General features: G+C 44.8%; 1 protein-coding gene across 1 annotated transcript in view; it reads right to left on the bottom strand.

Annotated features, from left to right (window-relative positions):
• CACNA2D3 (calcium voltage-gated channel auxiliary subunit alpha2delta 3) overlaps positions 1–12,503 on the bottom strand; it is an 858,873-nt gene that overhangs the window by 381,938 nt on the left and 464,432 nt on the right. Inside the window, exon 11 of the mRNA XM_059389977.1 lies at positions 9,080–9,193. Coding sequence (XP_059245960.1) covers positions 9,080–9,193 — 114 coding nt within the window. The remainder of the gene's footprint in view (positions 1–9,079; positions 9,194–12,503) is intronic.

Raw genomic sequence — 12,503 nt, 5'->3', positions numbered from 1 at the left:
GAGATCTACTTACTTGTCCAGAGCGCACAGCTATGAAACTGGGGGTCTTTATATCTATCTCTCTTTTTTTTTTTTTTTTTCAAGTGCCTCCAACCACCTACCCCTTCGTTTGGATGCACAGGTATAGAGACAGTCTGATGTGAGTCAGGATCAAGGACCCCCAGTTTCATAGCTGTGCGCTCTGGACAAGTAAGTAGATCTCCCTGAGCCTGAGCTCCCTCCCCTGTGCGGTAAGGATGATACTAGGAGAGTCTACCCACAGCGCGGAGCTAAGAATGAAGGGCACAGAGAAAGCATGTGACTCTGGGCCTAGCATGGAGACGGTGGGGGTAGAGCAGGACAGGAAGAAACGCACACTGTCGCCCACCTGTCTCCTGAGGACAGTGGCACCCAGGTGGAGGCCAAAGCCCCAAGGCAGAGCCTGCGAAGAGAAGCAGCTCTTGCTGCCGCAGGAAAAGTCTGAGTCCCTGACGTGGAGTGATTTTCAATGGGCGGCAGCAGGCATGCATCAGTGGGTCTCGTTCCTGACTTGTCTCCTCATGTTCTTCTTGCTGGAGTCTCAAGATGTCCAACACCAGCAGAAGTAATTAAAAATAAACCGGGAGACCGTGAACCATTTCAACCCTCCCTTTTACAGCAAGGAGGGCCTGCGTGAGCTCTCCCCACAGTGACGGAAAATGCCTTTCCCTGTCCTACCGTTGACTGACCACGAGAAATGAATGTTCCTGCTATTTTCCTAAGACAGCTGTAGGATTGATCACCCTTGAAAAAAATACAGCAACGACACCCTCCGACCTGAAACGTTCGGACCGAAATATGACTGCTGTCAGGGAAGAGGCAAGAAAGGGAGGGAGGGAGGGAGGGAGGAGGTCGGGGGAGGGGGGGACAGAGAGATGTAACCACCCAACTGAGCCCTGACACCAAACAGCCGAGGGACATGGGGGCGTCTCGGAGCATTCGAAGGAAGCTTAAAAAAAAAAAAAAAGGAAAAGGAAAAAAAAAAGGGAAAAGAAAAGAAAAAAAAAGAACAAGAACAAGAAAAAGAAAACTCTACTTCCTACCTATTACGTACTCCGGAGTCCTACTGCCATTTGGTTTGCTTTTTCCTTCAGCTTGTGTGCATCCCGGTTCAGGGGACAGCCTCCTTGTTTGATGCTGGCCTGCCGGTTCAGCTCCCAACGCTAGTCACGGAGCCCTGTCTCAATTACGTGGCTTCAGTCTCCTCCTTTGTATAAAGGGGATAGAGGAGAGCTCGCCTCCTGGGGTTCCGTGCGAATTAAATGTATGTGTACCATTGTCCATGACACCTGCCCCTTGGCATTTGATAAGGATGAGCTCTCCTGAGTTCTGTATATAGATTTCTGCACAAGAAAGCAGTTGGAGGCATTCTCTCGTTGAGGGAGACTCAGGCTCAGGGAAGTGTAGGGAGCATCTTGGTGCTGCCTGTGCTGCTTATCACAGATCCATGTGAAGGATAGATTGTGCAGGGACGTCTAATGGGCCCAGAAGGGTCGCTATCCACGCTGCACGCTCAAGCAAGTTTCCACCGCTTTACTGGCAGCAGAAGCAAGTGGAGATTCCTCCGTGTGTTGTGCGGCGGCTGCAGCCCCGTCTCACTCCCCGGGGTATCAACACAGCAGAGGGAGTGATGAGCCCCTGGGCAGGTGGATTTTGAGGCATCCTGGGGATACTGTTGTCCTTGGATTCAAGGAGTCTCTGGCTTCCTGGGTCTCAGCAAAGAGGGAATGTGATTCTCTCTGGGGTGTTCCCCTTGTTACTCAGGTGATATGAAAACTGTGACACTGCCACATGCTCCCATCACCACCAAAATAGGATTCAAGGGGCAGTCAAGCCTGATGGTTAGGGAGACTCTCCGTGCTGGGCACTGGGTCCAGCCCCAGGCTGGGGCCCCGCAGCACAGCCCCTTCCTGAACTGCCCCAGGATCAGTCCTGTATCTTGGCCCTGGTGGCAGCGCTGATGGTAAAGGAGGAAAAAAACAAAACTACTCAGGCCAGGAGAGCAGAAAGCACTGCTCCAAACGTGGGAGAGACCCCAAGGCACAGAGAAAGGGATTTCCCATCAAGATTCCCACCCCTTGGGGCACCTGGGTGGCTCAGTGGGTTAAGCCGCTGCCTTCGGCTCAGGTCATGATCTCAGGGTCCTGGGATCGAGTCCCGCATCGGGCTCTCTGCTCAGCAGGGGGCCTGCTTCCTTCTCTCTCTCTGCCTGCCTCTCCATCTACTTGTGATTTCTCTCTGTCAAATAAATACATAAAATCTTTAAAATGCAAACTATTAAAAAAAAAAAGATTCCCACCCCTCAACCACTGGTTATATGGCTAGTATAGTTCATTCAAGTGGAAAAGAGGAGTGGAAAGGAGGTGGAAAAACCACCAAGAATTCTGTTGAATTCAGCAAATGCACGAATTTCCAAGGGCATCTCAATAACTTTTAACAATCCACTGATTGCTTCCTTTAAATCAGGGGTTGACAACCTTGCTCAAAGGCTAGATTCCTTAAATCGCTTTCCCACCATTTCCTTACCTATCCACTCTCCCCTCCGTCTTATGCAACAGGGAAGGTAATGATAAATCATTCCATGACCACCTTCTTCTTCTTCTTCTTCTTCTTCTTCTTCTTCTTTTAGTTCACTTGGAAGAGCAACTATATAGGTGGCAGGAATGACCATTTTTCTAACTTAAATGCAGGCAGTTTTATTTCTTGAGCAGATCCTGGAATGAGTCCCTTCCATGGAGAGAAGTTCATATTTTATTCCAAGTATGTAAGAGCGGCTGTTAAGCTGCTAACCAATGGATATTAAGCAAAAGTAAATGGCATCCAATAAATGAATAAATAGCTCCTCATTTCTGCCCTCAGAAAGAAAATGCTGGCAAGGGACACATTGCATGGCAATCATGATGCCGTCTTTGGACTCACAGCTAAATCATCAATAATGGATTCCTTCTTCCAACTCGTTCAAAAATGTTTTATTAAGCAGGTGCCTTGAACGAGGCCCTGGTTAGGTGAGAGGCAGCTTTAAAAAAATGACACCCACAAGTGCCCTTCTGGACTGCTCCCCACTTCCTTCAGCTTTCCCCTTTTGGCACCCCACTGCCATACTGTAAGCAAGTCCAGGCTACTGCACTGAGGGGAGAGGCCTCCCAGTGTGGCTCCGGAGGGTGAGACATCACCTAGGCAGGTCTTCGGGAGGAGAACCCAGACAGCCCGGCCAAGCTCCCAACCTCATGCCGCTCCATCAGGGAGGGACTCGACCTCACACCACATGGAGCACAATCACCACCTAGTTAACCCACAGATTTGCAAGAGACGATAAAGTGTTCTCTTAAGCCATTCAGTTTGGGGATGTTTAATTGGATTGTTAAGATAAATGATTATGATTTCCTCTTTCTCCCCTTCTCCTCGTCTCTCCTATTAGTTTTCTATTGTTGCTTCACAAGTTACCACAAATGCCGTGGCTTAAATAAACACATTTGCAACCCCCCAGTTTCTCTGGGTCAGGAGTCTGGGCACAGCTTAGCTTAGTCTTCTGTCTGGGATCTCACGAAGCTGCCATCAAGGTATGGACTGAGCTGCACTTTCATCTGGGGGCTCAGCTGGGGAAGAACCTGCTTCCCAGCCCATTCAAATCGTTGGCAGGATTCCTTTCCTTGTGGCTGCAAGACTGAGGGCTCAGCTTTTTGCTGGCTGTTAGCTGGAGGATGTCCTCGGTCCCAAAAGATGCCCCCAGTTCCTTGCCCATGGGCTTCTCCAAAAGCTGCTTACTTCATCTAACTGGAAAGGAGAACCTCTCTGCCTTCAGGAAGGGTGCAGGCCCCTTTTTTAAAAGATCTTCTAAGTAAGGCTCCCCCAGGATATCCTTTTTGATGAACTCAAACCAACTAACTTGAGACCTTAATGATATCTACAAAATCCCCTGACCTTATATTCTATTGGTTAGAATCAAGTCACAAGGTCCACTCATACTCAAGGTGAGGAGATTATACAGGAGGTAAACACCTAGAGGCAGGTGTCTCTATGCCACATTTCTCAGCAGCACTGGGATATGCTGCGTGGTAGAGATACTGTTCAGAGATACAGAATCTGTCCCCAAGAACTCACCAAACCAGTTAAGATTAAAGACAGGCCTAGAAGTATTTACAGTGCTGAACATGAACACAGGGCCTGGCTGGGGTTCCAGGCATGGCTGAATATAAGGTGCCGGGGGGCTGTAAACTTCAAACCCAGACTAAGGAACTAGGCTGGTGGGGTTGGTGTGGCGGTAGGCAGTAGGGCAGTGGGAGGGAGGAGGAGAGAAGAGGGGGAAGACAGAATGGTGAGGTCATGGTCAAAAGCAGCATACACCTGCCATCTCAGGGGGCAGCCATATCTCAGCTCCAGGCTTTTTTTTTTTTTTCCATATAAGAATGTTAGCTCCCAAGTGCCAAGTATACCCATTTATGAGAGAAACTAAAACAAAAATTTTATATACTCTCTCCAGATTTTTAAATGACAATCAGTAACTAGCAATTTTTAAAACAAAGTATGAGCGAGGAAACACAAAGTTGTGTGCTGCATTTGACTAAGGGAATAGGTTCTTACAAAGTAAACAGAGGGAACAAAAGTAGCCAAACCCACAGGGGAACCAAACGCTGTTCCTTAGGTTGCTTCTTACTTATAGGAGTCGTTCCCCAAGTGTGCGGCACCCACATCACCTGGGAACTTGTGAGAAATGCACATTCTCAGGCCCCAGCCCTACTGGATCAGAAACTCCTAGTGTGGGGTAAGCAGTTGGTGTTGGAACAAGTCCTCCAGATGATTCTGATGCTTGCTCAAGCTTGAGAACCATGGTCTTAATGGGAATCACTTTTCAGCCTTAAGACCATTTTCCTTTCTTCTGAGTCTACTTCCTGTTTCTATAATCTTGAAGATTGCCAAATATAGCATGACATAACCCTCTACCAAATACTTAATGTGTAGAATCAACACATGGGGATCCATGCAGACTCACTACCTGCATTTCCACAGAGAAGTCATCAAGAAGAATGTGTATGTGTATGTATATGAACACCATAGAACTCTCCAGAATGGAGCAGGAGGGACAGGATCCTGCTATGAATTTCCAATCATAGAAGATTTTCTTGCTACAAAAAGCAAATCTGCTTTGACTTGATAATACTTTGTAAGTAGATGAAGCTCCTTGATGTAATGTTGAAATCTCCAAGATCTGGTTCCAATTAATCCAAGAAAGCACTAGGCCTAAAATCAATATTGTACTTTTGGCAAGATATGTTTAAATTTGTCTTTTATCTACAGTCTTTTCAATAAATGGTGCTAGGAAAATTGGACAGTTATATGTAGAAGAATGAAACTAGACCATTCTCTTACACCATACATAAAGATAAACTTGAAATGGATAAAAGACCTCAACGTGAGACAGGAATCCATCAGAATCCTAGAGGAGAACATAGGTAGTAACCTCTTTGATATCAGTCACAGCAACTTCTTTTAAGATATGTCTCCAAAGGGAAAGGAAACAAAAGCGAAAATGAACTTTTGGGACTTCATCAAGATCAAAAGCTTCTGCACAGCAAAGGAAACAGTCAACAAAACAAAGTGGCAACCCACGGAATGGGAGAAGATATTTGCAAATGACAGTACAGACAAAAGGCTGATATCCAGGATCTATAAAGAACTTCTCAAACTCAACACAAACAGATAATCATATCAAAAAATAGGCAGACGATATGAACAGACACTTCTCCAATGAAGACATACAAATGGCTATCAGACACATGAAAAAATGTTCATCATCACTAGCCATCAGGGAGATTCAAATTAAAACCACATTGAGATATCACCTTATACCAGTTAGAATGGCTGAAATTAGCAAGACAGGAAACAACATGTGTTGGAGGGGATGTGAAGAAAGCTGCAAGTTGGTGCAGCCACTTTGGAGAACAGTGTGGCGATTCCTCAAGAAATTAAAAATAGCTTCCCTTTGACCCTGCAATTGCACTCTTGGGTATTTACCCCAAAGATACAGATGTCATGAAAATAAGGGCCATCTGTACCCCAATGTTTATAGCAGCAAGGCCACAGTCGCCAAACTGTGGAAAGAACCAAGATGCCCTTCAACGAACGAATGGATAAGGAAGATGTGGTCCATATACACTATGGAGTATTATGCCTCCATCAGAAAGGATGAATACCCAACTTTTGTAGCAACATGGACAGGACTAGAAGAGATTATGCTGAGTGAAATAAGTCAAGCAGAGAGAGTCAATTATCATATGGTTTCACTTATTTGTGGAGCATAAGAAATAAGATGGAGGACATGGGGAGATGAAGAGGGGAAGGGAGTTGAGGGAAATAAGAAGAGGATGTGAACCATGAGAGACTATGGACTCTGAAAAACAACCTGAGGGTTTTGAAGGGGCGGGGGGTGGGAGGTTGGGGGAGCCAGGTGGTGGGTATTAAGGAGGGCACGTATTGCATGGAGCACTGGGTGTGGTGCAAAAACAATAAATACTGTTATACCGAAAAGAAATTTTTTAAAAAATTTGTCTTTTATTTGACAAATTTGTCAAATAAAATGTCCTCTGCCTCTTCCCGCAGGTAAGGACTGGATGTTTAAATACCAATATTACTGGGCAACTGCTCTCCACCAAGTATCACCATGTGGGAAGAAGTCATAGAGTTCAGTATGGGAGGACTTGTCTGATAATTTATTTGGCCTTAATGGAGCTGCTTATAAAAAGCCCCCTTCACTTTCTTCTTTTTATGTCAGATGGTCCTAAATAATTCAAAATACCCTCCAACATGCTATGCAATGTCATGGCATCTGCAAACATTCTACATGACCACAGAATGTCAATGGCCCTACCCATGCTTACTAGTGCTGTGGCCTCCCACCCCACCAGGCCTCTCCGTCATTCAGACACACCTTAGGATTGTGCCTTAGGCACTGGTCATGAGCCTGGCACTGTGACATATGATCCACAGGGTCCACACATATCCAGCATGTTCCTCCCTCCACATTGTTGGGGTCGATTCCACGTTAAAGCATGTTAACCCCCTGGGCCTGCCTGGGCCTACTTAGCCATAGTGACTCCATGTTGCCTAGGTAGACATTTTGTTGTCTAGAAAAGTTACTGCTCTCGGTTCCAGGTAACTGTTACTAAAACACAACACCTAAAACAAGGTAACTGTTACTAAAACACACACCTAAAACAAGGCCAGTTCCAGGTAACTATTACTAAAACACATACCTAAAACAAGGCCATTGGTAACCGTTACTAAAACACAAAGGTAGGAGACATCCAATCAGCCAAAGCTACAAATGGTCAACAAATGCAGATGTCTGCGATTATGCCCTATAAAAACTAGCCTGTAAGACCAAGGGGCGTCGCTCTCTTCGGAGGCGGCCCTGGCCGGTCAGTCTGACTTCTAATGCTTGGCATAGAATAAAGCTTTACATAACTTTCACTTTGTCTCAGCCTCATTTCCCTGGCCGGGCAGCCTAACTTCTAATGCTTGGCATAGAATAAGGCTTTGCGTAACTTTGTCTCAGTCTCATTCCTTTGATAACAGACCCAACAACATGACATATGTCCATCCAAGAATTAAGTCCACAGAAATCATCACCTGAAATCTCACATCTAAAATACCTTGTCTAACAGCGAATTCCCATCTTATTCAAGGGTTGGGTTCTAAAGGCAGTGCTTACTGTGGGAGCCGCCATCAGCCAGATTTATTTCTGGACATCACTTAGGCAGGTGCCATGGCAGAGTCCCACATTGTCTTAGGAAGCCTGGCATGACTAACTTTTCCTCCAGCTTCAGCAGTGATGGCTGGGCACCAGAGCAAGAATTAGGCATCCCTTTAGGGACCATGTTGTACAAAATGGATGTGTCTTTAAAAAGCAGACGTACACTTGATGAGGTGAGATGTCAGTGTTAGCGGAGAAAATGCAGGGACCACGAATGACTAAGGGAACTTGGAATGACATATCAGGTTCCCTCAAGGGTATGTACTCTTTGGATACAGCTGAGGACACAGCTGTCATTTGTCTTCTCTTTCTTTTTGCCAAGTATGTATGGTTAGTTCAGTTCCAAGAAATTAAATACACAAAGTAGGAAAAGTAGGACAGACTTGGTTTGAAGGGTCTTACAGACACAGAGTAATGCCACTGGCTCATGGGACATGAGAGAGCCTTTGTGATGTCCCTGAGATAGCACCCTCTCTGACTGACCTTTTTCCTGTGAAAATTCCACCATTCAGGGGATGATGGTGGATTCATTCAGGGGATGAGAAGGGGATGATGGACTGCTAATCTACTAATTGGTGCCCACCAGAGGAATTTATTAAAAACATGGATTACTACCCCACATCCTTAGACATTTTGATTCTGTAGGTATGGGATAGAGTACAAGTATCCATAATCTAAAAACCTCCCCAGAGAATCCAAACTAGCTAACAGCTTGAGGAACATCTGGGTTTAGGCACTCAGATACACCAAAAATGTTAATATTCATCACTGATATCCTAACATATGGATTCATCAGGTAAATAAATGTCAACCTGGAGATCAAAGAAGGAATTAGAATAGAGAACAAGCTTTGACAGGGTGGGGAACATCCCTGGGGGACACAGAGAAGCTTCCGGGTGATCACGAGGGTACAGAAGGAGGAACCACAGAAGTCGAGAAGCATCCAGGAGATGACTGTGTGGCCACCATGGCTGACTTCACCATCTACAGATGCTGGACACACCGAGCAGCTCTGGCTCCATGGAAAACCAACGTGCTGCCCAATATGGACAAAGCACTTTTCTCAATGAAACATTCCACTGAACATTTACCATGTCTTTATGGGTTTCTTCTCTACCTCCAAAAGATTTCATTTTGAAACAAAGAAAGTCGTCAGATTCGGTTTGGTCAACCAGAAGACACAAGACTGAAAAACCATAGGTCATTGTGAGATGGAGTCTAGATGGGACACCTAACCCTGGACAACTTGGGGATCACAGCACAACACAGGTTCTCTGTCAACGGTGCTGCACGGCGGCACAGGTACCTTACCTTGCGATCCGGCCAGTTGTATTTGGCAAAGATGGTATCATAGGTGTCCACTGCCCCGTCGGTGATGAGCATGATGGCCTGACTGCAGATGCTTCCTTGTCCTGTGTGGTTGAACTGGGAGAAGAAACATGTTCAAATTAAAAAACACACCAGAGACGTCTGTACTTCCACAAGACTTCAGAGACATGGGGCTCAGGAAGCCTCCCCAAACAAGAGCTCGTTCTGCAAAACAGAACCTATACCATAAGCTCTTCCCTATGCATTCACCCAATTTGCTTTGACAAACTGGAACTAAACACTGGCCATGGAGGGGATTTCTGAAAAACACACGCAAGATGGGAAGTAAGACTCTAGGACAAATAACCTCTCTTTCCTTCAGGCACAGATAGTGCCTCAGAATGTAAGCCCCTAAAGCATTGGCACAGTCACCCTTTAGGGACACATGAGCCGCAGAATAAGAGGCAGGCAACGTCTCTTTCAAAATCTAAAGGAGTCTGGTTTGATGTGATATAGGATACAATCAGTGAGGTATTGGACACATGGAGAATAGAGTCAGGAAAGTGTCAATTCAGACTAGAAGCCTAAGCACTCTTTTTGTAGGGTTTGTTTTAAATATATATTTGTTAGCATGTAACATTACATATTAGTTTATATGGCTTATAAGGGATAGCAGACTGAAATTCTAAGATTGTGCCCACTGGTGTGCAAGACCCTAAATATCTTCAACTTTCAGTTTTATGTGGCATTGTAAAAGTTCCCAGGCTTTGTGAGTGGTAGACCGGATTAGACTGGTCACCAGAAGTCGGTGTCCATCCCTTGAACCAGGAGTGAAGAATTCTCTTAATGAATACTATCAATGCTGCAATTGAAAGCAACACCGGGTCCTTTAAAAACCCTACAATCGGAGCACATGGTGGTTCAGTCAGTAAAGTGTCTGCTTTTAGCTCAGAGTCCTGGGATAGGGTCCCACCTCGGGCTCCCTGCTCAGTGGGGAGTCTGCTTCTCCTCCCCCCTCTTCCCTCCCCTCTACTCAAACTCTCTCTCTTTTTCAAATAAATAAATTGAATAAATAAATAATCAAAATCGAAAGCCCCCACCATTAACATGACAATGCCAAGGCATGAAAACATTCAAGAAGTCTTTAACGTTCAGCAGTGAAAACTCCCACCATTTTAAGTGGTGACATTTCTTTATTAATTCTAACATTATTTACTAAGTGCCCACACAGAGCTGGAGCTGAAACATGCAAAAATCCCTTCCCTCCTGTAGTTCATAATTCTATGTGAGGAGATATACAGAACAAAGAAAATAAGTCAATTTTGTTGTATGTGTGGTAACAGTGATGGTAAGGAACCAAAAAAAAAAAAAAAAAAAAGAAAAGAAAAAGAAGAAGAAGAAGCAAGAAAAAAGAGCAGGGGGATAAGAAACAGGAGAGAGCAACTTTAGAAAAAAACCAGAGAAGACCTCCCTGAGCAGGTGACGTATGAGTGACACCTGCAGGAGTTGAGGGTCTGGAGGAGGGACGTCCCAGAGAGGGCCAAGAGCACACGCAAAGGCACTGAGTGGGCACATTCGATCTGTTGACCAAGACCCTGGGGAAGGATGGAGACCGTTCTTGGATTTGCTGCTGATGCTGCTGAAGCAGAGAGGTAGTAAAGCATGCAAGTTGAGATTTAATGCCTCGTCTCTGCGTACCTAGAATTCGGATGTTAGAGATTGATTTCAGCTCAAGAGAGAAAACTGCAACTAACCCCATGAATGGATGGAGAGAAGGATGGATGTTAGGGCGGGAAGCTTTGCTCTGCCCCCATATGGCCCTGAGCAATTCCTTCCTCCCTTCCTCCCTGTGTTCCTTTCTTCCTTCCTTTCCCTCCCCTCTGAAAGACCCACCTTCACTAAGCTTCATAGTCTCAATAAATGGCATTGTCCCTTCCACTCTGAGACGCTGCTAAGATTCTATCGTCATAGTGTATTTTCTTCCTTACTGCGGTAGAAAGAAACATACCCCGTGGTCCTGTCCTATCAACAAGTTGTTCTGGCAATGTCTGGGGGTGGGGGCTACGTTCAACACATCTTCAGATCATTGACTAGACCCAGCAGCGGACCACTGAATAAAGGTGATCTCTGCTTCAGTTTGCAGAGGCTAAAGAAAGGGTTGGGGGGGAATCAAGACACCTTGCAACTGTTGTGCATGCAACTTATTGGAAAGCATGCTGGCAACATTCTTCCAAATGAAAGGCAAGAAAGAAAAGGAAATGAAGATATCTGAATAATGCAGACTGGAAGAAGGGGCTGCCTTGAGCTGTTTATTTAAAAACATCACTTTCCTCTCTGGCTGAGTCCCTGGTATTCTCTGCGGCAATCTGCAGTTGGAGAATTTTGAAGAATGCAATTAAATTCAAATGCTTTGATGAGTAATATCTCTTCTCTTCATATTTGTCTAGAACTTTTTTTTTTTGAATAGCGGGAGTGATGAAAGTGTTTTCCATAATAATAACAATGACAAGGGCCTGGTGATGAACTACAATTAGCTCAGTGATTCATCAGTTAGCAGCGAAAATTTCAATGCATCCTGACATTTAGAGCATTTGGTTGTGATTAACAGTCTTTGAAATGTCACCGAATTTTATTTAATTGGCTAAGAAAAATTTTTAAAAGGTAATCACCGCAAAGATCATATTCATCGCCAAAAAAGATAATTGCGGCTGTCACATGACAAGGTAGATGCTAACTACTGTAGCAGACTGGCTCTGTGTTCTTACAGAAACTAATGAATGCAGCAGAGATCAAGAGCTAGAAGGGTCTTAGAAGTTTATTCGAACGCTCCTTTCAAAGCCGTTTGTACAACAACTGTAAGCCTTTAAGTCATTGGAGCAAATACTGACACTGAAATGCAGGTAATTGCAAAATCAAATTTGCTTGATTTGGTTAGAGTAACCTCTGAGCCATTCTGAGCCCCAGCCACAATCACACTTGCGATTATGTGTGTGTGTGTGTGAGAGAGAGAGAAAGACACACACACACACACACACACACACACACACGGAGAAGGTATGCTTGTGTGGTTGGGAAGTAACTATTCATATTGGATTCCAAGGGCAGGCTTAATACACAGAAGAGAATTATACCACTTAAAGGTCATATTGATGAAGTGGAAAATAGCTAAAGCTTCATTTTCATGGGAGATTAACCATCTCTGTGTTTGTCAGAATATTTGGCTATTTAAAAGCCCAGTAGCAAGTGATGAGATGGAAATGTTTCTCTCTATGAAATAAACGAGCACTGAAAATAGGGTGCCACCCACCAACCAGCCTCCATCAAAGATATTCTGTAACATTTGTGTTCCTTCCATTTCTTGCTATCTGGAATTTACATTGGATCCACTGGGTTTTCTGATTGGCCAGACCCCAGAGGGATTTTATAG

Source organism: Mustela nigripes, chromosome 2 (genome assembly GCF_022355385.1).
Source record: "Mustela nigripes isolate SB6536 chromosome 2, MUSNIG.SB6536, whole genome shotgun sequence".
NCBI lineage: Eukaryota > Metazoa > Chordata > Mammalia > Carnivora > Mustelidae > Mustela > Mustela nigripes.
The sequence above is the reverse complement of the archived record's forward strand: the minus strand, read 5'-3'. Positions and strand labels throughout refer to the sequence as shown.